Genomic DNA, 27,765 nt, shown 5'->3' on the forward strand with positions numbered 1-27,765 from the left:
ATTCAATTCTAAGGACGGGAGGCCCCAGTGGGACCCAAACCCCTAACCCTGACAGTGTTGAGTTCATGCCACACTCCACTTATCGAGCGACACCGAACCCAACTCGCGGACGAGGAAGACCACTACCGCCAGCGTTTCTCTGCCGGCGTTAAGTGCATGCCCCGCTCCGCCGTTGACCAACAGGGGGAGATAGAGAGTGCGGTCAGCAGGCGCGGTCGTACCTGAGCGTCGGCCAGCATGACGTCTTTGATCAGCGGCAGGCCGCGGGACTCCCCGTTCTCCACGCGCACGTAGTGGACCTGGTAGCCACGGATCTGCCCGTGCTGTTTGCCCGGCGCCAGTGAACGCCACATCACCTTGAGGGCGGTGGAGTTGAGCACGTCCACGTCGACCCGCCTTGGCGGAGCGCCGGGCACTGTGGGTGAGGGAAACAAGCAAATAAAAGCAACAACCATGAGTCACAGGGTAACCAGAGGCCAGGAGGAAGTGATGTTTGTGATCCACCGAGGCCCTCCTCAGCCTGGTGTGCAATATTGGACAATACAACATTTTGTTTTTTTTGCGATTACGCTGCCAGGGCTCAGGCGAGTTGCAATGTTATTAGGTCTTCGGGCGCAGAGGGACAGGAAGCCAATTTTAATAGTGGTGATTGTTCTTCTTTTGTTGTAGAATTATGCAATGAGATCCAGAATTTCAGGATCCCAAAAAACAATACCACCACCACCACCGGCTTTACCTTATGGTAGATGGCTTCTGGACCGGAAGTGGTGGAAGTCTCATTCTTCCTCCAGCAGTCCACTGTAGAGCTTTATTTCACAGCTGTTTTTGGTTAACATTTGTACTGCTACTCTGACAAATTTGTGTTCAAAGCTATTTGGTGTAGGGTCATTTTGTTGCATTTCAGGGTGGGTGAGCCAAATTGTAATTTCGTCCTCATGATTTTGTCATGAACATGTACAGTTCTTCTAAGAAAACGATCGGGTATAGCAATGGCAAATTCGGATGGGGATCAGAGGGTTCCTTTGAACTACTAATCACTGATGGCAGCTACATGTGTTATTGCTAGCTATTTACTTGCAGTGTATTCCGATACATTTGATGAAGGAGTAGATAGGGGTTAGAGGCAGACGCAAAATCAAACCCAGAACCTTTCACACTGGGAGTCAAATGCCTTATCCACTATACAACCCTGTCATGTATTTTTAGCACCATTATTACCATTACTACCAGTAGGAAAGCAGAATCCTTCATTTCCCATCAAGCCTCTCATGAGTCATAACGGCAGACCTTTCTACAGCTTCCTACACTGGACACTTTCACTTTAAAGTAGCACACTGCCCTTCCCTGAGATCAATGTGTTCTCCACGGCTGCTCCTATGACGACTTGACAATCCCCTTCGGTCGCAATACGATTCATCACTGCTCGGGGCTGTTTATTTGCAGTTGTCCTACTGCACTGACCCAGGTAGAGAAAGGGTTCCCCCCTCAGGATACTAGTCCTGACCTAAACCCTCTGTGCTTTTTTCTTGTGTCAAGATGATGGTGACTGAAGTGTTATTGGATTTTCTATGCGTACACGGTGGACTGAAGTCTACACCTGTAATGTTGAGCTATGTCAATCTATGTTTTCTTTTGGAGGGGCTACCAAGACTATTCAAAGTATATAGAAGAGGACGGGGGTGGAATGTGAAAGGCTGGTCTGAGTGGCAACTGGGGTGGGTTTTGTTGAGCCAACCAGCCAGGTTTTACTCAGGATCTCCTTTGGCATGGGTGGTCACCCTTACATAAGGTTTGAACGATAATGGGGAGGAACGGTCTAATGGCTGGACCACGTGTGTTAGAGTCAGCTCTGGTTGTCTGAATACCACTGGTACTGAAATAGATTCCTGTAAGACTTCTACCATCAAGTAGACATTACAGTGAGTATGATTCAGAATCGGGCAGGAGTCCCAGCTTTAAAGCGTTTAAAATGGTTTAAAATGTTAAACGGTCCAAAATTGACATATTCATGTAGGCAATCATGATCAACCACATCCCGTTGAACCTCCACTCAACATTTTCCCTCAAGTTCTCTAACCCTGATCTTTACGGACAGAAACCCGATTGGCCCAGTGCTGAAATCCTTCTGCAGTGGGTTTGGAGGAGAAGTTCTACAGCTAAGATGACAAAAAAGTTCAACAGCTTAATTACATATTATTGTATAGTTTTCCTTGATGAATCAAGCACCGTAAGCCTGAAGCCAATTTTACCCAATCAGTCAAGTGCTTTGAGAGTGTGAATGGTAGAAATCAATTTGACGACGGCGTCAAGTTGATTTTTATGCAACTTGCAGTCCAATGCGGGTAGTTCGTGAGCTGTAGTCACAAATGTCTTTACAATGCGTTTATGCTCGCAACGACTTATCTGTGGTTATTAGGTTTAATTGTGCAAGAATAGTAAAATAATGATAGATCATGCAAGCATTCAACTTTTATTACATTTTTTTAGCGACCAAAAGTTTAACATAGCCGCCGTATCAAACGATTTAGTCAGTTTCCAGATGCTGCTCTCCACGGTGCTGCCCAGCAAACACAGAAACAGGATGGGTGGATTGGGGTGGGGGCACAGGTGGATGGGGGTGGGTGGACGGGTGTGGGTGAGACGGAGGGGGGTTCCGTACCGTCCTCGTCAGTGCGGCAGCTGAGCAGCTCGCTCTCGGGGCCGGGCCCCATGTGGGTGAGGGCGGCCACGCTGATCCGGTACTGGGTCCACTTCTCCAGCCGCGTGAGCAGCACCTGCTCGCCGGAGGGCACTGACACTTCCCCCGAGGTCTCCTCATTGTCGGCCACCCCGGCGGCCAACTCGACGGAGCCCGCCGCCGCCACCACCTGGTAGCGCACGGTGTACCCCGCCAGGGCGCCATTCTGGCTCTCCACAGGCGGGGGGCGCCAACCTACCAGCAGGCTGGTGGAGCTGGAGGGGGCGCACTTAATGTCTTGAGGGGGGGCGGAGGGCTCTGGGCAGGTGGAGAGGAGGAGGAGGAGGAGGAGGAGGAGGAGGAGGAGGAGGAGGAGTCAGGGAGAGGGAGGAGCGAGGAGGAGGAGAGGAGGGGGCAAAGGGAAGGGGTGAAAACCAAAAACAAAGAAAAGTGGGAGAGATGAAGAAAAAGGATGAAGGTTTGAACTCAAAAAAGGAAAACTTAAAATTGAACAGAAATTAAATAAACAAGGAAATGAGGGCAAAATGTGCTTGGATTTCAAATCATACAGTAAACTGTCAGGCAAATGTAAACATAAATGGTACAGAGGCTTTTGGTATGTAATAATGAACCAAAATGGCCGCCGTCTAAAGGTCCCAGAGACCATTTAGAAGATAGACCTTATCTATTTAAAAATCCCTTGAACACCGTTTTATTATATATTACATAGCAATCTATTATAACTTGTATTGTATATCTCGTTAAGCCACCATTCTGAGAACTTTTAACAGCTCTACTTCTCATTTCTTCATCTGGGTAGCTCCTTGCCAAGACATAATCCTTGTTCTGAACAGGGTTCAGGTAAGGTAAGAGAAAAGCCTTTAATGTGAGCAGTCTGGACTAGACCTGGACTAGTCAAGACATGGTCATTTTCAGCTGAATTTGTCTGTTTCAAAGTGATCTCTGAGAAACAAATACAAATTCTTCCACATACTACTTCATTCAGAGGCATGTAGGCCTATCCCACTTAACTAATCCAGATGAAGCAAAATGACATCAAATACTCAGGAATCTAACGCAAAAGGTTATTGTCATTCACTAGTTCCCTCAAATTCTGCCGTTTTGTCTTTTTATCAACAAACAGCAAAGTAGAAAGTAGCACCTTGTTTGGTGCGGAACCGGATGGCTTTTCAAACGGGGACTGTGTCTGTGCGGGAACACAGTACTCTTCTGCCACATGAAAGCCTACATATCTGTGAACTTTCTAATTCAAAGTCAAAGCTCTCGCTGTCGTAATCTGAGCTGAGCGGTGAAGGCGCGGGCTCGGTGACAGGCCGCTCTGTAGCGGGCGAGATACAAAATAAAAAAACTGCCACTTCTCCACCGGGCTCGGGTATTATACGGATAAAAGGACATATAGGAGAATTATTCACTTCACTTTCTCAGGGTCCCCCCACTTCGTATCTTATTCAATCCCCTCGGAAATACTCCCTCCACCTTGGGGTGACAAACCCAGCTCATTATTACATAACCCTCTGTTTTTGTCAAGGTAAAAGCTCTTGAATAAATGGAAAAACAAATTAAAATCATATGTAGGCTATATATATATATATATATTCTTAAAAAGAAAAAAGCCATTCAACATACAGCAAACCCAGGACCAGGATTGAAAAGATAAACTTGGTGAAATCCACAGAAAACTACGAGTCTCATTCAAAAGGAAAAAGAAAATAAATACAAATAAAAAACCGGTGAAAGTAAAAAAGAGGAGTACCAAGAAATAAAAGTCCCAGTAACCAAGGCAACTCTTGGAAAACAAACAAACATGGTCACTGAAATGTGAAACGTGGAAAAACAACGTTCAAACTTGGAAGGAAAATGACAACAGTTCACAAGCATTGTCTGCATTATACGTACCTGGCTCCCATACTAAGTTTAGACTTTCTTACCATTAGCACCTAGCTACCAAGCATGCTCACTCGGTAGCCAGATAGCCGCGACATTCTCCCTCCTATACATTGTATTGAAAAAATACATCCCCAATTCAAACCTTGTTAAAATTAAAAGCTTAACAACCAATTTACCTAGATGTTTATTTTTAACCAATGCTTTTTTAGATAATAGGAGGGAGATTGTTTTAGCTTTTGTGCTGTTGCCAGGGCTTTTGCTCTCTTGCGCCTTTAGGGCTAGCGAATCCACAAGACTGTTGAGAGAGAGGAGGTGTCTGTGTGTGTCTGTGTGTGTCTGCGTGTGCATGAAGATATTCCTGTCCATATTTCTCTGCCTGTGTTAATCTTTTTTCATGTTGAGTAAATTTGGAGAAATCCCATTTCATAGCAAAAGAATCCACCGCCGTTGTTAAGATAGCCACACACAGGAAGTCATGAAAGGTTAATGATACTTTTCCAAAGGTGCGGCCCTGAGACCAAACCAAATAGAGGTATAAACATCAGAGAAGGCCTCCCTCGCCATCAAGAGATATAAGACTGAATGTTCTGGCATGCAGTAACTAGGGCAGGACCACAGCCGCAGTCCAAACCCCCTCTTTCGGAGCCAACGGGCTTATTTACTTATGGTTTTACCGGATTTTGAGCCTCTCCGGTTCCTTTCAAGTACTCATATTGTATTTGCAAAAGCCCCGCACGTCAAGAGTGATTGCTTGGTTCTCAATCGCACAGCGAAGGGCTGTGGATTTGACATGGGCTCCACTATCGGCCAGCCCAGGCCTCCTCTTGGATGATAAAGACTTAACACTGGGCCGGGGCGGAACGTTGCTAAACTGTCCATCCCTTAAAGACCAATGGTGGGATTATACGGATACGATAAGAAAGAGAAACTGATGCTCCACTTGCGGGTCTTCTAAAAAGGTCACACACCACCAGCACCAGCTCCGCAGACAAGAGTTTCTAGATGCTATGTTTCGTTAGTTAGTAGTTTGTTTTCCTAGTTTGATTATTTATGCCCGTCGGGATTGTCTGTCTTCTCTGATGGGATTAAGGTCAGAGGGCCGTAATGGCATGACAACGTTCAGGTGGACGCTAGTTTTAGCATGACTCCTCTATTGCTATTATGATTATTCCTGCAGACACAAGCTTAGACACATGCCCCCATCGTTCCATCCCTGATGCCAATTCTAAAAATAGACATGGAAAAATACCAAAGCTTTTTGGTATCCACACATGTGTTTGTGTGTTGAGCCTTTCCCATCCACAGCAGTGAATGGAAAACAGAGTTATTTGGTATTTCGTAAATCATTTGTAGATCATTAAGGAACTAATCCGTCCGGATGCCAAATGGTTGTCCTGGTGTTCACTACAAACAGTCCCGACGTGTCTGGAAAAACCCCTGTGCAATTACAGTAAGTGGGGCGGCTAAACTGCTTGTTTGGCGAAACACAAGAGGATTTAGAATCTGCCACTTTAATTTGAGAGATAACACTTGACTGGCCGCCGGCAGTTCCTAGGTATAATATAAATGTGTAACAAAGCCTGACAATCCAGAAGCCTGGCCTATAGCTCATCGGCAAAGCGTGAAATGAATTCCGACGCTATGAAATGGGATTGTTATCTGCCACTCGAGAGCCCTGAAGTCCAAACAGCAGAAAGCCCCCCGTCCCTAACAGCCCCCTGTGGTGAGACGGTACCGTACCCCCCCCCCCCCCCCCCCCCCTCCCCGGGGCCCGGTAATGGCCAGGCACCGGCGTCCCGGGAGGCTGTGAACCTGTCCACCATGTCCACCCCGCACCCCTCTCTCTCATTGTGGACCCGGCCCAGCACGGCCCACACCACCAAAAGAATACAAACAAAAAAAATCCAACGATTTCTTTAAGCTGGTCAGAATAAGGTAAGCATACCCCATGGGGCTTTGCTTCTGTATGGGGGGGGGTTCTCTGTGGCCAATTATTTCCCAAAAGGAGGAGAGGAAGAAATGTCCACTCCCCGGGTTTAATTGGGGCTCGAGTGCCAGCCGGCATGTCATACAGAATTCCGGAGCCACATCTCGGGCCAGGGAGGTAAGTTGGCAAACCCAGGCGTGTGGCACTGAAGCCTTGGCGCTGAAGCTCGGTGATCCTGGAGAATCCGAGGTTCTTTTTTTTTTGGCCTTGAATTTTTCATGGGTATGTGACAGAGTGGTCCCCCATTGCAAAAGCCCCTGGTTATGCGATGCAGGCCGAGCACACACTTTTAAGCGCTGTGGACATTTTGTACCAAAGATAAAGAACAACAGAAGCAAAAAACATACTTTCACTTTGTTTTCATTCGCTGGCAGAGAGGGTCCAGGCTGCCGGTGCCAAGAGATTGGAATGTAGACATTATGAGTACTGTTATGCAGTAGGGAGTATGGTGCGAGTCCCAATAGGTTTGGTTCCCAACTAAATATACACATTCTTAAATAAGTCCTGTTTTCCTGTAAGGCTATTTTGACCTTCTCTAAAGTTTCAAGGCCATCTCAAAATGTATTGCCTTATACTCAAATGAAGTGTGTTCAATGCTTGATGCGTGTATGTTTGTTTTCTATGGTGCTTGATGTCAAGATGTTCCATAGCATTCACATATTCCCCTGTATCAGCAATGGACAAAAATAACTTATCATGCCTCATTGTCTCTACATATTGTATGTATTCAGCGGTGCGCATTTGAAGGCTGCAGTCCGATGAAGTTGCATCCAGTGATAGCTAGAATGAGCTATTTGTCTAGTACATGTATTTAAAACATGTATGCCTTCACAACTTGATTCCTCCCATTGCTGCGAGGCCCTAATCTACTGATTGTCAAGGACATGGAGCTATATGCTATCTTGTCTTCAACCCCCCCCCAAGACAGCTACAAAAGAAATGTTCTTTAGAAGAAGCTTTCGCTACGGGCACTCATGTATGTAAATTAGCCTGCTACAGTATGCTATGCTTTCCATGTTAAGACGCCAAGCGTCGGAGCTCTGTTGCTGTCCCCTAGTGAGAGGTATTCCACCATGCCGCACTCGGAATAAAAAGCACTTAGCGGGAGCTGAACGTGGCACCAAGTGATTTACGATCTTATGTCTCGATACAACTCCTTCAGAGATATGAGTATGTGGGACCACCCAACCTCAGATGTGTCTGATTAATATTTTAACATATTACTTATGAAGACAGAACCTCTATCTTATTCATTACTCTGTCTGAGTATTCTAAGGAAGAAGACAAATACGTGTAGTAGGTTTGGAAGGACAAGCCTGTGTGTGTTTGTGTGTGTGTGTGTGTGTGTGTGTGTGTTTGTGTGTTAATGTCACTGTCGATACATCACTGTTCCTACGGCAGACTGGAGCCCCTTTGCCCAACACCAACCACTTACCTCCAATGCATCCAATAGATCAACTTATGTGTGCTGTGAGGTTTTTTGGGAACCATTTTGCTTTGTCTGCCTGAGCACATGACCATTTCATCCTGACCCATGTCCGTAAGAAACTACTTGTTTGTTTGGGTGTTTTTTCGCTGTGTCTCTCGAACCGCTTACGAAGTACCTTCTACCTCCCAGAAAGAAAAAGGGAAAATAAATAATAACAGCAACAACCTATATATTCGGAGCAAATCCTGACGCAATACTTACAGAACTAAATAAAGTACAATCTAACTTTTTTTTCTTCCAAAAGATAAACCAAAAGAGGAGTGTGTAACAAACTGAGGCAAAGTGAGAGTCAAGCCATTCTGAGGAGAACTTTCGTTCCGTTCCCACAGGGGAACAAATGACAAAGAAATAAATCAAAGGGGGGGGGGAGAGAGGGAGAGCAGTGGAAATATACAGAGACAGAAGTGTATCTGATCCTGTCTGCTTGCATCTTACCGTTCCGTAAAACAATGCAACAAAAAGAGGGGGGAGAGGGGTGGGGGGGGGGGGGGGGGGCGGGGAGTCAACAAAGAACATAGACATCCACGTGTGGAGATGTGCACGCATACACAAGAAACGTTGAACACAGAGAAGATGGTTTTTTTTGTATGGACAGATAAGGTAGGTTCATGCAACTGGGGTGGTCAATGTTAGTGTGAGGGGGTGCAAAGGGTACATTTCTCAACAGCACCCCCGGTGGCGGGGAAGGTGCGTTGCATGCAACTGGTGATCTCCGCAGTGACACTGCACTGTCTTGTGGTAGCTCTCCCCCTAACCGGCGGTGAACAAAAATAAAGAGTGAGGTGTGCTTGTTCCAACCCCTTCATCCATGAGGATGGGGAAACGGCCAACAAGCTGCACTGGTAGAAACAGAAAATGTGTTAAAGAAGGTCTCCACACTCTACCACGGCTTTCCCCTGCGACCTCGGCAGTTGGACAGTCCTCCAGCGCAGAAACCACGCAAATTCAACCGAAAGCCACCCACCATTTTGGAAATGAGGACTTCATGTTTTAAAACTGTTGAAAGTATATGCACAATCACTTTATCAATTTGTTAATCGATTTTTCTTCTCATTATTGTGAATTACAATATTGTGCTCGCTATGAATAATTAAGGGGGGATCATGGGGGATAATTTTCACATTGACTGAGATCTATATTCTTCATGGGTTACTCTGTATGTGCACTTATTTATTTCACATAGACAACATCCTTTGCCTGATCACTTGTGATAGGTGTATGGATTGCAGCCATTAAGTCCATTGTATAGCCCACTATATCGTCTGTGATCTAAGGGCCGACGATGTGAGGAAGCATGATGATGTAAGCCTTGATGCTCTTTGACACCAAGCCGGCCGGGTTTAAAAACCTGCCATCTCCCGAGTCGCTCAAAACGTTTGAGTGGTTAGGCTATCAGGCTCTGCTTGTGCGGCCCATCCCAGCAGTAGGCACTATGAGCTCATATCTTGTTATTTTGAGCCCATTCTCTTGAATAATTTAGAGGTGTTACTGCTATGAGAAAAAGCACTGTTGTTTGATCTGCTGGGGGCGAGTAAAATAAGATAAAACAAGGTTGGGCTTATGGGAACCATTGCTGGTTCCTGATTGGAGGACTTTTGCTGTCTATCTTGTGATGATACAGGAGCTCCCTCCCCCCTACTCCATAATCACCATTCAAGAGAGTTCAGTAGAAAAGCCATGGTAGTGACAGAGTAGAAATAAACATTTTTTGTGTCTTTTTCACAAGGGAGAAAGTGCACTTGCTGCTGACAAAAAGAAAAGTAGAAGAGATATGAACAGGAGTGAAAGGAAAATTAATAAACTGCAAAAATTATCAGTCCACACAGACTTAATTTTTCGACAATGCTGCATACACTCAAATGTATCTGGCACTGGAAACAAGGTAGAAATATAAGCAAATCAAAAAAGTAAAATGATTCTCACACAAAAAAACTAAAATAAAACTATTTGCAGCTCAAATTCAACCTCGTTTATCCATGTATCAAAAGTTAATTGTGTTAATTTAGTTTGTAATGCAAACTGTTACCTTGGAATCTTTGCCGGAAAACTCATAAACAAAACTTAAAAATGAATCAACAAAACTATTACACCACATTATATTTGTTCGTTGTGGAAAAGCATTGGTTAGGAGAGGCAGAGCACATACAAAAATCCAGATCAACTTTGAACGTTGAGCATGTCAACGCGAAACACAATCACTGTTCAACAGTGATGATGCTCTACAATGCTCCAATAGAGACCGTAAGATTACAACCTGAAGGAAGAAAGTCACCATTTTGTTAAGCTCCGTTAAACACTCAAAATAACAACCACAAAAGGGGTGGAGGGTACTTGCGGTACTACATACTTGCTTGCAAGGTCTTCTGGGTAATGTCGTTGGTGAAGGCCCCCAGGCCTTTGTTGGAGATGGCAGCCAGGGCAAAGAAGTACTCTGTGTTTGGACGGAGCCCGTCCACCACATAGGAAGACGTGGGCCCAAACGTTTTCTTTATCTGGTCGGGAGAGTAAATGTACATTGATATATATGGGTTGTACGAGTGTTTGCCATTGAAATCCAAAAGCACGAAGACCCTCTCTGTAGACTACCTGAATGTGACCAAAGTTACAAGATCACTATTTTGTCTGTATCAGGCCAAGGTGCGCAAGTGTGCTATATAGCTAACTATTCCATCAAAACCTGAAAAACCAAATCCTTACTTACAAATCAACAAAATCTGACAAAACAATCTCACCAGTATGCCAGGACTTCCCTCTTTATAGCGGAGGTCGTAACTTATGATCCCCTCCCTCTCGTAGGCCGGCTCCCAGGTCAGCTCAATGCTGGTGTCTGACACAGCACCAACCTGGAATTTGGTCGGCTGGCCGGGCACTGGAAGACGCAAAAAAATCAATAAATTGTAAACTATAATTTGAAAAGATAGCCACGTTTCCACTTATCACAAAGGGAAGGCCTTGTCTGAAGTCAAGGCTGCAAAAACCAAAGCATCGAAACCACCGTTTGGAACCACCGTTCCAAAACCAGCATCAACTCAATTTTCACCTTAGGAAAGATTCCACCTTTAAAGAGGTGAGATTAAAGTGCCATGCGGATGTATTTCGCCAACAATACCCCAGGACAAACAACCGACATGGACCCCTTACCTCCTTGCAGCACTTTGACGTGGATGGGCTCGGAGAAGGGTCCGTCGCCCACCGAGGTGAAGGCCAGCACCTTGATGGTGTAGGTCTCCGACGGCACTAGGCTCTGGATGGTGGTGATCATGCTGTCCTGGACGTTGTGGATCTGCCAGTGCGCCATGGGCTGGGAGTCGTCCATGGTGTAGTACACCCGGTAGCCCTTGATCTGCCCGTTGGGCTCCTCCGGCTCCTCCCAGCGCACCATCATGGTGTTCTGGGAGATGATCCGGGCTTTGACGTTGCGCGGAGGGGAGGCGGGCGCCTGCTCGCCGGTCCGGGTCTCGACGGGTTCACTGGGGGGGCCTTGGCCGATGGTGTTGAAGGCCGAGACCCTGATCTCGTACTCGGTGTTGGGGTAGAGGCCTCCGATGCTGTAGCGCGTGGTGGTGATGCCGTCCATGGTCTCGAACTTGCTCTCCGGGGACTTGGCGCGGTACTGGATGATGTAGTGGGTCACCGGGTCGGGGTTGCCAGAGTCCCAGGTAATGGTAACACTGGTGGCGGTGGTCTCTGTCACCTCCGGCGTGCCTGGAGGCTTTGGAAGGGCTGTCGTTGGAGAAGAACAAGTTCACTCAATCCATTCTGTTACAGAACTATATTTCTAAATGGTGCAACGTTAAAAAAAACGAAAGTATTTTCACATTACATCACATTTACTACTTCACTGTTCCCGTTTGAATAATCGGATCAACCGTTGTCAGTTTATTTTGCATTGCGCCCATGAAAAGTGAAAACATGAAACACAAACAATGGACATCGGTGTTAGAACCCATAATCGACCCGAAAAGGAACTATAGCCCAAACTTGGGCTTGAACTCAAGCCCATAATTGGGGTTGAACTCAAGCCCGTACCTAGACTTGAACTCTAGCCCATACTTGGGGCTTGAGTTCCCCAGCTAACAACCCCGATCCCCATTCGTCCCAATCCGCCTCCGTTGTCTTACACTTGACCGTGATCTGCGCCGTGGCCTCGATGATGCCCAGGCTGCTCATGGCCACGCAGGTGTAGTTGGCCGACTCGCGGACGCTGTCCAGCACCAGGACATTGCGGCCCACCGGCATCTCGTCCTCGGGGGTCAGGTCCTCGGTGTGGAGCATCCACTTGACGTAGGGCATGGGCGAGCCCACCGCCACGCAGGTGATGTTCACACTGCCCCCCGGCATGATCTCCTGGCTGGTGGGCGTGATGGAGAAGCGGGGGGACACGCGCCGGACTGGGAGGAGGAGGAGGCGTGAGGAGAGGAAGAGGGGAGGGGGGGGGGGGGGGGGGGAGGCAAGGGAGTCAAAAATAAGGAGAAAAAAGAAAAGAGGTAACAAGAGAGATGGATGAAAATTGACCCTTCTCGGGGAGGTACGTTAGCGGCTAGCAGCTGGATAGCAGCTGCCTAGCGGCTACAGGGGGCAGTTCAACGTGGTCAAAATGTGAACTGAAATGCAACAGAAAATTAAATAAAGGAAGACTAGAGTTTTCAAAAATATAGAAATAATGAGAAGGAGCTAAACTAACAAAAACTGCTTCAACGACAATATATAGAGATTGACAATAAAGCAACGATTCATAGCAACAAGGTTCCATTGACCAAAATTTGACCCATCACAGCACAATTAAAGACACAAAAATCTATTATGAGTTTCTCATCTTTGGAACTGAAACTGCTGGCATACGTTTTAACAATGGCAATGATCACCGCAACAACAATTAAGTGAGGCTGTAGTAACGGCCATGTGATAAACACATATCACATAAGGCCCACATGGTAACCCGTAACTTCCTGTGCTCCGGGGCGCTCATACCCAATCAGGAGGGAGGCTGTAACAGGCTCCTCCCACGAGACAGGAAGTATTGGGTAACCAGGCTTAAGCTGATCATGGTTATGTCGCTATTGTCTCCCTTACATCGCATTCTAGAATGCAAATTTTATGGGGAGGCAGCCCCTGTGGCCTGCTACTACCTAGGAACGACTAAAGATGAGAAACTTTAATCAGATTTTTGTGGTTAAAAGGTAGATCCACTGGACAAAGCCTGTTTAAGATCTCACACGGTTCCATTGACAGATGCAGCTATCAGATTCACAGACAGCATGCATAGATAGACCGAGGTAAATCAGGTAAAACGATAACAAAACCAGAGATCAAAAAACTGAGATAAAATGCATAGAAGAATATAACTGAAGGATCGCTAGCATGCCCAGACAAGAGACGATTGGAGAGGAGAGGAGAGATACAGGTGAGAGGATAGAACACCTTACGGAAAAAGGAAAAAGAGACAGTGTGAGCGAGAGAAAGCCAGAGGTAGAGCGAGAGAGAGAGAGAGAGAGAGAGAGAGAGAGAGAAAGTTAGAGAGTAGGAGACAGACAGAGAGACAGAGAGAAGAGAGGGAAGGTGGGGTTGGGATATGGGGTAGGAGGGGGGGTAACCCACTTCAATGCTGTGTAAGCTTTTTCCAGCCAATGTGACAAAATGTGGCATTTTGCACATTGTCACATCGCAGTCCCGGTTAACACAAAATAATTATAGAGAAACAAAGTGTGTGTGTGTCTAGGAGAAGTACATAGAGAGCGAGAGCGAGAGCGAGAACGGGAGCGAGAGCCAGAGCGAGAGAGAGAAAGAGAAAGAGAGAGATCTGTTGTAGTCATAGCTACAGTCAACCATTTGAGAGAGATCAACAGAATCAAGAACAACAGAAGGTAGAAAGATAAAGGCGGGGAGGAGATATAGGTATACAGAGAGAAAGGAAGAGGGATGGTTAAAAGAGGAATGGCAATCGAGAGAGAGAGGGAAAGCAGGGAGTTCCACACCGGAGGAGTTGATGAGGAGTAAAGTGTGGAAGAGGATCTGAGAATGGGTTTTGGACAGAGAGGAGAAATTAGGTGAGGTGTGTCTGTGCGTATACATATGTGGGTTCTTCTGTTGATTTGGACTGTATGGCTGCGTGATCATGCGTGTTAGAAATATGTTAGGGTTAGAGGCCCTTGAGAGACTATGAGTCAATACAAAACGGTGTGTGTTCGTGTGTGTGTGTGTGTGTCCTCATTGGAGGCATGCAAAGAAAAACCAGGAAAAAGAGAGGAGATAAAAGGAGCCCAGGAAAGAAAAAAACAATGAATGAAGGCAGACAAGAGGGACGGACGGACTGACTAGACCAGGGATACAAAGGCGAGGTGACAAAAAAAAGGAAGGACCAGGCAGCCAGACAGACGGACAGGATGGCAGATGTGCAGACCGACACAAACACGGATGGTGAAGCGGACATACGATACAGAGAGGAATGAGGGAGGGGTTAGGGTGGGGCTGGTGGTGGTGGTGGGGGGAGGGGGGAGGGTGGGAAGCAGGGGTGGGGAGGGGAGGGGTAGAGGGTGGAAGTGGGGAGAGAGTAGGGAGACTGTGGTTTTTTGGACCAAAAGAAAAGGAAGACCATGACTCAAAGTGGGTCTGGATGTCTCTCACACTGGGGCTTAAAGTCAAGAGTCGGGGTCCACTCCGGGACACTGCATCTCCGTGCCGGCGGGACCCGGTTGTGTGTTGGCAGGAGGGGGAAAGGGGAGTCAGGCTGAGTGGTAATTGGAGGGGAAGGGGTTTGGACTAGGTTGAGGATAGAGGAAGTTGGGAGGAGGGTCAGGGCTACTAATAGGGAGCATTCACAAAGAATACCGTGTCGATCCAAATGGGATTCATACAATCATCGCAATGGACATATTGGACCGATACCAACAAGTAGGGGTCAAATAAAAAGTCACCCAGGAAACATGGTGGATGTTTGAGTGGCCACCGACTTGAGCATGCAGTTTACTCATGACAGTTGACTACACCATATCAAGCTAACAGGGCAAGAGCATTCAGAAAGCCCCTCGACCATCACATTTTCTTCTTCTTTCTCGACAAAACTGCACATGCATCCTTCAGTGTCCTCTCTGCCACAAGCAAGGTCTATTTCTGCTCCTAGCTTTGGCCTGGGCAAAACAGACGTCTATTATGCGGATATAGTATCTGACAATGACTCTCTCTCGTCTGTGTAGACACGGGATCAAACTATATCATCCACACAAAGGCCACTTGGTGTTTAAAATTGGCACTTTGAGGATCACGATCAAGTAAAAAAAATGAGTTGGTCTATAAAGAAAAAAAAAGAAAAACATTAAAAGGCTTCGCTGTCTTGCAATTCTGAGGCATGACCTTCATTACTGAATCATTGAATGATGATGATTTTTAATGATATAACTAGCCAATACAAAGTTACCTGACTAAAAAATAAAACGTCATATTTCCTGTCTGAAAAAGTGCCTAACCAGACAACACAGGTGAACGGGCAGCCAGTTCCTTACAGGGACATGCATGGGCGTGGCTGTGGCATGACATATGACATAAACAGGTCAGGTGGTGCTCCCTGAACCACATGGGCAGACACAAGAACACCGACACCATTAAAAATGTCACCCAAGACCATCCAAGCATGCCATTCATTCCCAACTCTGGCATCGTCTCAGACACTCACATACACCATAAAACGGAACGAAAAAAAAAAGGAAAGAAAATCAAGCCAAACAAGATCCACACATACTATTGCTGAACAACAGACAGCACCAAAGCGATCCAGCTGTGTTCAACAAACGGATGGGACATCGAAGCTATTAGATGTTTTTATTGTTTTCCCAGCTATTGTTCATCTTAGTCGACTTCTTATTTTTTTCCAATCCAAATTCAAAGTTGGAACACTGAGGAGGGGCCAATCAGGCTGTGGGTGGTAAAATCAAGCCAAATCAGGGCAGAATGAGGGACAAATCAGGTCAGCCCTTTCAGATCTAGGTGTGTTGCCTGGTCTTCTCCTGGGCCAGGGGCCAATGGACCGGGAGCTGCAGTGGCTGAGTGAATGAGGTATCCCACAGGGTAGCTCCTCTCACCTTCGAGCTTCACCTCCACCGGGGTCAGCATGAGAACTAAAGTCTACCGACGGTACACCGACCGTCAAGCCCATTGAACGAAAGTACATTCAAGGATTGGATAAACGTCACGTTAATGATCTAAAAGATATTTCAAAAACGAGGAGAGTTGCGTCGCATGCGCCTTAGGCCTTTTTGTACAGTTTTGAAACTCCAAGTTTGCTTTGGATGAAATCAAATTTGTCACGGCGAAAATCCACATTTGACCTTAATAGCTGCAATGTGGATCTGCTCGGCCGGTCTACCCAGTCGAGACAGTGGCAATGCTCCCACTCCTGATCTCGTCCTTAACGCCCAATTTCCTACCATGCCTGTGATTGGACGCCTACTCCATTCCACTACTATTTCCTGTTCCTTCACCGAATGATACTGTTCTTAGAAGACTTAAAGCCACAGTGACAATTACTGGCATAACCACATTACACAGCCATTCCATCTCGTACTAGCTTGGCTTCATTAGAGTGAAGGATTTGGAGCCCAAGGACATATTTAAACTCCATTACTGATATCGTGCGGCAAATTCAATCTAATTGACTCAAGTAGGATTGATTGCATATCACATCTACACATCTACCATGCGTCTCCTGACAGTGGCGATAAATAAAACTGTGACAGTATAAGTGTGCATATCTATTATAGCCTGTTAACAACAAACCAAGAAACACAAGAGAATCCCAATTGCATGGACACGCTCCTCATTCACAGAGACCAGTAGCCCGGGGCCTTTGAAACATGGGAGTCAAAACCAACCCTGAACATGGACCGTTGTCACGTTTTTGGACGTACAAATTTAGCGATCTTGTTTCAAGCCCCAATGTGGAGAGAAAGACAATTCAAGGAGCCTTTACAGTGGGACGAAGTGAAAAGTGGTCAAGAGAGAATGCCAGAGTACTGCACTAGCTCTACTCGTGAGTGGGTTATCGTGGTGGGAGTTGTGTTGAAAAAACGAAGAGGTCAGAAGGCGGACATTATCGGCCATTTTGGTGAGGGCAGACCCTGCTGCCCCAAAATGAAGGGGGGAAAGCCAAAATAATGTGCAGCCTTTAGTGTCACCTTGAAGCTGAGATTACACCCTCTAGCCCCCTGAGGACAAATGCCCTGTATGGAGATTCCTTAGTCACACTAGCGGGGTGAGGGGCCTGGGGCATTTACATATAAACCACGGGGGTCAGCCCGCCTTTGCACACGGTGGTTGCGCCAATGCTAAACAGTCTCTATGGGCACCTCGTCAAAATGGAAATGAGTACCTAAAGGAATCTTACTGGAAATATGGCAGAGGAATCTTGACAGAGGAAAGCAGTAGATTTAGAGGGGATTGACCGGTGTGCGTTTATTCTAGGGTCTGACATACGGTGGTCAAGCAAACTGAATAAACCTACTGCAGTTACGCATGTACCTTCACAGTATTGTATTGGGGAACCTGATCAGTTGGATTAGAAAAGGCAGTGGAAAAATAATTTGCATTCAAGTAGAAGGTGAAGTGAGAGGGAAAATGAATACCGCTTTGATACCAATCGGAGTCAAGTGCTCCTTGAGAAAAAAACATCTAATAGGGATGGAAGTAGCGTAGGCCAGTAGGAAAAAAATAAGGTGTAATCTAGCTTTCTTTCCCAACGTCACACACAAATGCAGAGCATGACATGCAAGCATATTCAAAATCAGACAGGCATCGTTGTAAGAAAGGTAAGCATGCACGTGCATTTCTCCCAGGCCAGTCTTTCTGATCATTCTGATACACCTCCATGGGTTAACAACTGGTTTGTCGAGAACAAAGGGGTGTGTCTGTAAACTGTTCTTGATGTTATGTCTGATTGAAGCCGTGGGTTTTGTGTTTGATGTGAAAAAGTCGTCATATTGTACTTCCTATAACCTAATTTATCCTCACAAGGCAATCCACCACTAGCTGGTTCTGTCCCCAATGGACCACATCTACAAAGAAATCTATTAAGGGTAAATGGTTTGGCTGTGTTTTTTTTTTCTTTCAATGAAAAGTGGCAACATGTATCACCAGTTCCACATTACACAGACTCATCAGGCTCTTGCTGAAAGCACTGGACATGCCTCAATGCGCCCCTGGATATGAATATATAGAGCTTTCCAAAGAAGAAATTTTCATGACTTCATCAAAGCAGCAAAGTAATGGAAAACACATAGGTGTTCACTGCCCTCACTTACATGGGATTCAACTTGAGGTTCGGGTTCAACCTAATATAATCCTTGGAAAATCTTCCGCACTTCCATTCAAAAACATTTTTGTCTGAATGTCTCAGGTTAGTGGGATTTTGGCACTGACACAATTAAGGTGAAAATCAACAAGCCGCACTATGATTAATTTGGCATGCCCTACTTCAAATGACAAACTGGCCTCATGCTACGACTACTCCGTAGTGCAATTTGTACAGCCACTGCACAGGTCAAATCCAGCTAGCGATAATACAATTATCGCTAGCATACTTTTATTCTTATTGTGCGGGAAAGAACAACAGATCTCTAGGGCTCCTAGCTTGTAGGGGGCCACAAGGAGCCACTAGTAAAACAAGGCTTTCCATTACACTAGAATAAAAAGGGCATCAATGTGCAGCCACTAAGAAACTTGGACTGGAAAGTCAAAGCCATGACATTAATATTGATCCGGGGGCATGCCGTAATGGCCGAGTGAAATCACCAATGAACTGGTATTGACAAACACTGTGTCCTCTATGTAGATGTGTGTATCTGTGTGTGTGTGTGTTGGACAGAGAGGGAACAGTTGGTTGTACATAAGATGGCAGAAAGACTGTCTGTATTCACACCGATTTTCCTTTTAGCATTCACATTCAAATCTTCATGGCTCAAGAAGCAAGAGAAACATTATTGAAAAGGGAAAAGAAAGTATCAATGATAAATCAGGAGAGAATTTTGTTTTTCTTAAAAATGTAAAACAAGGAAAGGAACAGAACTGAAGGGAAACTATAAACACAAAAAAGTGACACAAAACGACAACGTCACAAGACATACTTAGAAATAAAAGGAAAACTCAAGGTACTTTGAGGTGGTGAGTCTACAAAAGGAGAGAGGAACGGAATATAAACTCATGGAGAGAACTCAGGGAAAATGCACCAACACGAACAAAAACAACAACCACCATCACCATACACACGCACAGAAAACCACGGCCAAAGGGGTTCTCTACAGGCATGCGAGCGCAGTTACATTCTCCCATCATGCAACGGGTCAAACCAGGTTATTTTCACGTGCAGGGTTTCCATAACGAAACATGCAAGAAAAGCATTTCAGTGCAGCAGCAATACCAAAGGATGCAGAAGAAAAGGCCCCACAATGCAAACATAAAGTAAATGTACAAGACCCAAGCTAATCGGGCTTGCTTTCATAATTTCTTCTTAGGAATCAAAAGAAAAAAAATTGTACTTTTTCTTTCATAGTCATTTTAGCAGTTTTGATTAAATCGCTGAAATTGGAAGCTATTCAAATTGATGAATGAATCGAGCTCTGTCATACAGCTATTTTCCTTCTTTTTTTTCAAACATGTTGATTTTCTTATTTGACTTTTGACTGGGTTAAAAAAAGTGAAAAAGAAAAAAAACACACCAACCTTCTCGAAGCTCTGAGGGATGTAAAGGGGTTGATGCAGAACACAATGACATGAGGAGAAGAGAAAAATAGGGGAAACACAGAGAGAGTAAAAAAAGCCACCTCATGGTGTTTAGGCTGCAGCTGCATGTCCCTCATCTATAGACCCCCCCTCCCTCCCCCCTCTCCCCGCCCACGCGCCCCCCCCCCCCCCCCCCCCCCCCCCCCCAACCCAGCCCTCTGTACCTGTCCCTCGCTCTGCTGTCTGCCAGACAAGACCCCCAGGACCCTCTCGAAGTCCTGTACACTGGCCTGACCCAAGCGCTAACCCATCCCCCCTCCCTCCTCTATGCCAACTCTTAATTAATCAAACCAATCAGAAAGAACAGAAGACAAACAAACAAACAGAAAATGAAAGTAAAACAACCCCATAGGCTGCCACTGGAGTCAGAGCAATCATAGAATAATAACTCTTCAACCTTTTCAAAAGCTCATTATGGCCACAAGGAGATGCTCCCGTCGGACCACACTGTTTGTTTTTTTTTTTATAAGAAACCAAAGTCAACGTAAAAATAAAGCAAGAAAACTAATGACTGAAAAAATAAATAAAAATAAGGACACAGTTTGAGCTGAAATTAGGAGCTGTAGTTTAAGAAAGTGCCATTAGGTATAGAAAGCCAATTATTATCGTAGTATTAAAGTAGATAAATATATTCCAATTTGGGAAAATCAGGTTTATGATTTTACATTTTGTTTTTCCAGTGAAAGGTTATCCTTACTACAGCTGCTAATCTCAAATGTGCAATTTGCTTTGTGAAGAAAACATAGTCAACATCAAATATCAGAATTGATCGACGTTCACTGAGGACAGACAAAAGATTGACACCAGGAAACAAGAGCGTGTTTGGACCCTGAAAATGTAGCGCGATACCTCGAAAAAAGTGGGTCTCTGGTACGTCTGGAACTGCGAGGCAGTGGCCAAGCAGCGATCAGGGCAGAGTATCTCCCTCACTGTTACGATAAAGATCCCACCAATGGAGGACGGTTAAAGTGTGCCCAATTATGTGCTATTTAATAACCTGAGATAAGCTCATTTGTCTCTTCCACTCTGTGCCTGAGCAAGGTGGACGGTTCGATTTCACCACTTCAGTATCACAATGGAAACCTTTTGAGGTTCCCCTGATCTTCCCCTCTTGCTGAGGGGGCGCAAGTGGCTCCATTAATACAGATGACTACTCTGTGAGTTACTGAGCGATAGTTCTTCTTCTTCGCCATCCATTTTGTATTCTCCCAGAGAGCTAATTTGTTTTCATCCTGGCCCCGGCTAGTTCACGAGCCACATTAATGGCAATATTATTAATAAAGTAAAAACTCCCTGACCCATTTTTTTTATATTACCAGGGCATTGAATTATTTATCAGGAAACAAAAGTTATTTGGTACACAGCAGCAGAAACAAGCTGATGCAGAGGCATCATTTTTTAATATGCACAACATAAATAATACATGTTGAAAATGCATATGCCTCAATTTATTAGCACTCCCTTTTCACGGGGAGTATGTTAGGCGTTTGAGAGAGTCAGTGGGCTTCTGCATTCACTCCCTCGGTTATTGAGGAACCTAATATCTCCTGGAGCCCAATGTTTATGGCATATTGAACATATTGAAGACTTTGTAAAAAGGCCTTTAAAGAATATTTCACCAAAGCACTGGTGACGGGATATTATGGATAAGGATTCCCGATTTATATTTTCTTTGAGTGATCTTTGAACGAGCTCTGCTAGGCAATCACACTTATTGAAACATTTCTTATTTTCGATTCGGTTTTAAATCCTGACCGCTGACACCAAGCGACGGAGAGGGGGGGGGGGGAGGGGGGGGGGAGTACTCAATTTTGATTGGTGGGCTCTAAGGACTTGGCCACTCGATCAAAATCGACACTTACCGTGGCGTTCTTGTACCTGAAAAGAGCAAACCCTAAACCATTTTTTGAGGTCCGAGGAGACTCTCAAAGGGTGATTATAAACACCTTGACACAGGGTGGGGGATAGGGGTGGGGGTTGGGGGTAGGGTGATCTTATTGGTCAAACATTTAAAAGGCGTCTGATGCGGTCAAGACATACGGCTCGGTGAGCTACGCATTTCCTTCCGAGCGAGTAGGGGAGGGCATTGAAAGAAACAAAATGGAGGATGACATCATAACAGAGAACAACGTTAGTCGGTCAATATAATAGTAGCTGGCAAATTCTCCGAAAGCGTCAGTTACATATCAGGTTACATGAACGGACAACAAAAGCTGGCAGCAACGTTAAACACACTCAATCTTACTTCTTGCTTCTTCGAGCAGAAAACAAACAAGGATACAGGCAACTATTATCGGTTAAAAGTCGACACACAAGAGCTAAAACGTCGGGCGTTGTTAACATTCTCAGTAAGAAACAGTTGGACATTGTTGCGGTGGTTGTTTATCATTATCGGTTTTCGCTGCCTGGCTCGGCGGGTCCCGGGTGTCTCCCTACCTCGCACATAAAGGTTAGCGGGGGACGAGTAGCGCACGCCTTCCACGTTAGACGCCACGCACTCGTACTTCCCCTGGTCCGTCTCCTCGCTGTTCTCGATCTGCAGGGCCCCTGGGAGTCAAACCATCAAAGGAGACAAGAGAAGAGGAGGAGGAGGGGGAGGAGGAGGAGGAGGAGGAGAGGGGGAGGAGGAGGAGGAAGGGGAGGGAGGGGGGGGGGGGGGGGAGGAGGAGGAGGAGGAGGAGAGGGGGGGGAGGAGGAGGGGGGGGCACAGAGAAACATGACAACACAAAAAGAGAGAGAAAGACAGAGAGAAAGAGGAAGAAAGCAGAGAGAGAGGAGGAGAAAGTGATTTAATAATGACGCAATGGCAACGGCACAGCAAGAGTCACATTTTTCATCAATATATCCGCAGGATCGCTGCTTTATTTAATGAGTTTCTCGCTGGAAGGATAACATTTATTGACTGGACACTCGGCAAATCCTCCGGACACGCCTGTATTGAAGATTAAGGAAGAGGAGGGAAGTCAAAAAATAAAATAAGTTGAATGCATGAGTGAATACATGAATGAATTAACGGATGAACGAATGAAGGGTGGGAATGAATGAATAAATGCATGAAAGCCTGGACCGGGGAAAATTCAAATAATGAGATCAACTGAGGAATACATCAAGATGGACGCCTCGTCCTCTCATTTGACACGGGCATACTGTATGTCCTCACAGAGAGAGAGGTGAAAGTCGTAGCAAAAGGCTAACGCTGCAATGCGATTAGCAGTCCGGCCCTTGTACACCACTGGCCTAGGGAGCACATGTGTGTCAAGCAGAAGGGAGAGAGAACCGGGGTGCCCAGGTCAACCTGGGGACGCGTGGTTCATCGGTTCATTTCCGAGGCTAACTAGTGAGTAGCAGCGAGCCGCTGCCTAGCTCAGCCGCCTGGCCCTTTCTCGCTAGCCTGCAGCCAAAAGGACCGCTTACTGTGCAGTCGCTATTCATCGTCCATGAGCAGAGATCTCGTTGTTGCATAATGGATGAATGCATAAGAGGGGAGGAAATGTGCTAAATTTCAGATCAGGGGTTGAGATGTTTACCACCAACTTTTCACTTTCATTGTATTTTTACTTGAGTTGTTATTACGGTTGTGCTCTTTGTATCGTTCCGATTCCTATGCAAGTATGATGTAATCCGAATTCAGCTTAGTCTCCATTTGGTTATCTTTCGCGTTTCTTTACTTGTCCTTTAAACAAACCGTAAACTGATCCGGCAATCCTGCCAATGCTTCTGTTTTAGAGTATGGTTTGCTTTTCCCCACTCCCTGCCAAAGTACACAATAAGTAAATAATTAAACCTGCGCCAGTAGAGGCGGTTTGAGATAGAAAAAAAACAACAACAAAAGTGCACTGATGACATCATCAGTGCAGGCTAACGTCCCACCAGGACGTGCGGATACGTCGGGTACACGGGCCCGTCGCCACAGCCTGTTCCATCGCGGCTTAGCGAGGGGGAACTAATGATGTGCACCGTAGTACAGGACCAACATTCCCCCTGTCTAACTCCTCTGCTGTAGTACAACGCAGCTGAGGCCGCTGATCCCAGTAATTATGATCTGAAGCCAGGCATTCAGAGCACTTCAGCGCTCCATACCTCTAGTGTGTGTCCCCTAATTGTCTGCCTCGTAATTAGTAATATTTTGCGTGTTTAAGAAAGCATGACAATCAGAACGACGCAAATGAACATGATTAGATCTGAACTCACTCATCTTCCTTATTCTCACCTGTAGCTTTGAAAACCAATGAAGTGTTGGTTCACTAGTCTCATAATAATCGTCAATAACTGCACTAATTCAATCAGGGAGCTGGCTATAGTGGTTTGGGTTTTTTTGATTTCCTACCAATGTTTTCTTGGTCTGAGCCCCAACCTCCACAGTCTACCTAGTTGAACGATGAATAACCTTTACCTGCTCGTAAATGGCATGCATCTATTAGAAAACGAATTACTGTCCCTTTGGATAAAAGACAAAGTCTAACAATTCCAAGAGTGATCCAATAATATGTTGATTTATAAGTAGGGTACACCAGGCCATTTAAATTATTATAATACCAAAAATTGCTATTGTTCTTTGAAAAATATTATATTATCATATTAATTTGAACAATGCAAATGTCAACATCAGATCTACTTATTTAGGTACAAATGTTATGTGGAGAAGCAGCAATTTATGGCTGTGCACTAGTAGTTTGCACCCTACTCTTGTCATCTGAACGCTGTTCACCATCCCAAACTATCCTTACCCATACATCCATGGCCCTTACTTTACTTACATTGACACAATTGGTTATCCACTACAGACCTGAACAAATGTTTGTCACTTGTGCCTAGGTGAACAACATTCGACATGAACTGAAATGGGAATGAGTTGTGAACCCTTGTCAAGGACAAAAAACAACAACTGTCCACTTCGGGACATAACCGCACAGATAAACTGCCACTTTGTTTCATTTGTTTAGTTGTAATGTGAAACGTCCAAGTTAAATGGCGTTTCATACAGGCTAGAAAACTAAGTTGTCAGCTATTGGGGACAGGGAGTGGGCTAATAAGTTACATTTATTTTTTAATCGATTTGATACGGAGGCCTCCGCTACCGCCCAAAACCCCGTCCACCAGAGCCCAGTCCAATCGGCAACACCAGCCCACACCACCAGCCTGCTCCACTCTGGGGTTACCCCCCACTTGTCCATCTCCACCTCCGGCAGTGCTCTTCACTTCACACAACCCCTCCCCCACTCACTCAGGGCGTGTCTCCCCAGCCTCCGGGGGTCTCACCTCTCCCCCCGGCCTACCCATAACTACAGATCAGGTGAGAGATGTGTTTAGGAGGATGAAGGTGAGGAAGGCTATGGGTCCTGACGGGATTAGCCCCAGACTGCTTAGGGACTGTGCTGATGTGGGGTGTGGGGTCTTTCAGTACGTTTTTAACATCAGCCTAGGCCTGGGGAGGGTCCCAATCTTGTGGAAGACTTCCTGTGTTGTCCCTGTCCCAAAGACAGCGCACCCCAGGGTGCCCCACCACTTCAGGCCAGTGGCTCTGACATCACATCTAATGAAGGCCTTGGAGAGGATTGTGCTGAACCACCTTCGCTGCCTGGTGGGCAGTGAGCTTGATCCCCTCCAGTTCGCATACCGACCAGGAGTTGTCCTCTCATCCTCTCCATGAGACAGTGGCAGCGCAAAACAGTTCCTTTAGTAAAAGATTATTACACCCAGCAGGTAAGAAGGAACGTTTCCGAAGGTCTTTTATTCCATCTGTCATAAGACTCTATAACACATCGGCTACCAAAATGTGCTACCAAAAAAACACTTCAACTAAATTAATAATGCAATGCTTGAATTTAATAATGTGCATTTTCCACTGTACATTTGTGACAAAGTATTTTATTCTGTAGTGAGGCACCTCTTGGCCTCATTGATTGTGTAGCTCATGGGTGTGTGCAGTTTTTGCCCTTATGGCATGACATTGTAATCACTGTGTGATTTATTTATATTTATTGTATTTATTTTATTTTGTATTATCTTATGGATGCATGATTGTTGGATACTTTATACTTTTTTATTTTATTATTGCATACTATAGATTCCATGGGCTGTTGTAACAAGTTAATTTTCCCATGCATGGGATGAAACAAAGTCCTTATCTTATCTTATCTTATCAGTCAGACCCTTCTCCGTCTCCAGAAATACACAGCTTCATCTCAGCCGCTCACGATATTCACGATATTCACAATATTCACAATATCACGTCTCCCCTTCCCTTTTGTTTCTCTTGAAAATAAAAACAAAGCTTGGGCTAATCTCCGTTCCTGGTGGTGTACGGGGGGGCTGGTTGGTCAGTAGCTGCCAGGTCGCTGGTGTGCGGCGTGATTAAGCCGCGCCTTACAGGCGCAGGTGTCGTGCGCGCTACGTGGGCGCCAGAGGGACCTGGCTCGGATCCGTTTGATGTGTGCTGTGCCGCGGTGGCAGGTGGTCTGGAGCTCGCTCAGACACCGCCGCTCAGCCCGACCCCCCCAAAGCCACCACCGATGGGGATTGAAAGCTCAGAACAATGACCAACGCGAGGAGTCTGGATCCAGCGGCCCCCCGCCGTAGGGGGTTCTAGAATGTTCTGCCAGGAGATCCTTGGCCTCAGAACCTGTCGCATGAATATTTAGCCGACTGAATTCATTGTGCATCTGAACTTGTATTTTTGCCCGATGATTATGATCCCCGGTCGAGGGACTATGAGCTAAGAGGACTCGCTGGAACTTGTTTTTTGGTAAATTGCAGATTTATTCAGATTTGTCCAAAACCGCTATCGGGAGTTTGTTTTTTTGTCGCTTTGATTTGTGCTCATGTTTCGTTCCTGATTTTCATCGTTGTAATCAATGTCTTGATTGTAAGGATTATTCCCCCGAAACAATCCAAGAGATACACTATGCCTTCAAGGTGTATCCCTACCTTTCTAATCAACACTTCCATCATCCAGAAAACATTTACTAACCAAGCAACATCCAAACTCTACTGCATATACAATGACTCATGCCTCTGCCTCTCACTCTCTCTCCTGGATGGAGACTGTTTGCCTGGCAGTGTATAAGCAGTAGCAGTTCATTCCCTGCTGGTTCAACAGCACCCCTCCAACCCGCTGCCCCACTCCCTACCCCCATTATTTCAAAGGGGGTCTTTGAAGAACACAGCCAGCCTCGTTAATGAGCCAGTACGAGAGGGAGAGAGAGAGAGGGAGAGAGAGAGGGAGAGGGAAAGGGAGAGGGAGAAAGAGAGAGTGAGGGAGAGGGGGAGAGAGGGCGATGTGAGGAAGACAGAGGGACAGGGGGAAATTCGGGGACAGATGAAAAGAGTTTGGGAGTTTGGGGAAAAAGAGTGAGGGCAAGAGGAGGAGGAGGAAGAGGAGGAGGAGGAGAGAGTCCTCAGGAAAGTCTACAGACACAAAACTCAAGTTGCTTTTATACTATTCTCCTTGTCTGTCATCGCCTCAATTATCAGACTGGCTGGCTGGTATATAAACAGCCCGACAATGCTTTACAAAGCCTGCCAACCGACACTTTGTTTTTATATTTAAGTCGTCACGTCTGCCTCTGTGAAGAAATATATACTTCTGAAAAGGAATGTGTCATGTACAATGTAAGCCATTTAACTGTGTGTTTATAAACTCATTTGAAGCAAGGCCTGATAATAAAAATACTCATAATGACAATAGCATTTAAAAAAACGGCCCTAGGCGGGTTTAAATCCTAACCATTTAAGCCTTGACTAGCACACACACACACATCCAACCCTCCCTCAATCCTCCTTCCTGAAATGCCACTTCCAAAACAAAACCCCTCTCTCCTCTACCCCTTCTGATTCTCCCTCGTGTTGTGTCAGGCTTTATTCTTGCACACATATCTCTGTGTCAGTGTTTCCTATCAAAACGAAAAGTAACCAGCATAAGCCCACAACAGAGTCTCA

At 45.7% G+C, this 27,765-nt stretch overlaps 1 protein-coding gene across 3 annotated transcripts in view; it reads right to left on the reverse strand.

Moving 5' to 3' along the window:
* ptprsa (protein tyrosine phosphatase receptor type Sa) overlaps window positions 1-27,765 on the reverse strand; it is a 212,402-nt gene that overhangs the window by 52,581 nt on the left and 132,056 nt on the right. For all 3 annotated transcript variants that reach the window (XM_079739953.1, XM_079739951.1, XM_079739952.1), the window contains 7 exons: window positions 22,264-22,374; window positions 12,183-12,452; window positions 11,203-11,784; window positions 10,794-10,930; window positions 10,409-10,553; window positions 2,660-2,995; window positions 222-415 (listed from right to left, as the gene is read on the reverse strand). In XM_079739953.1, the coding sequence (XP_079596079.1) occupies window positions 222-415; window positions 2,660-2,995; window positions 10,409-10,553; window positions 10,794-10,930; window positions 11,203-11,784; window positions 12,183-12,452; window positions 22,264-22,374 (1,775 nt within the window). The remainder of the gene's footprint in view (window positions 1-221; window positions 416-2,659; window positions 2,996-10,408; window positions 10,554-10,793; window positions 10,931-11,202; window positions 11,785-12,182; window positions 12,453-22,263; window positions 22,375-27,765) is intronic.

This window comes from Pollachius pollachius (genome assembly GCF_949987615.1).
Source record: "Pollachius pollachius genome assembly, chromosome: 7".
In the NCBI taxonomy this organism is placed as follows: Eukaryota; Metazoa; Chordata; class Actinopteri; order Gadiformes; family Gadidae; genus Pollachius; species Pollachius pollachius.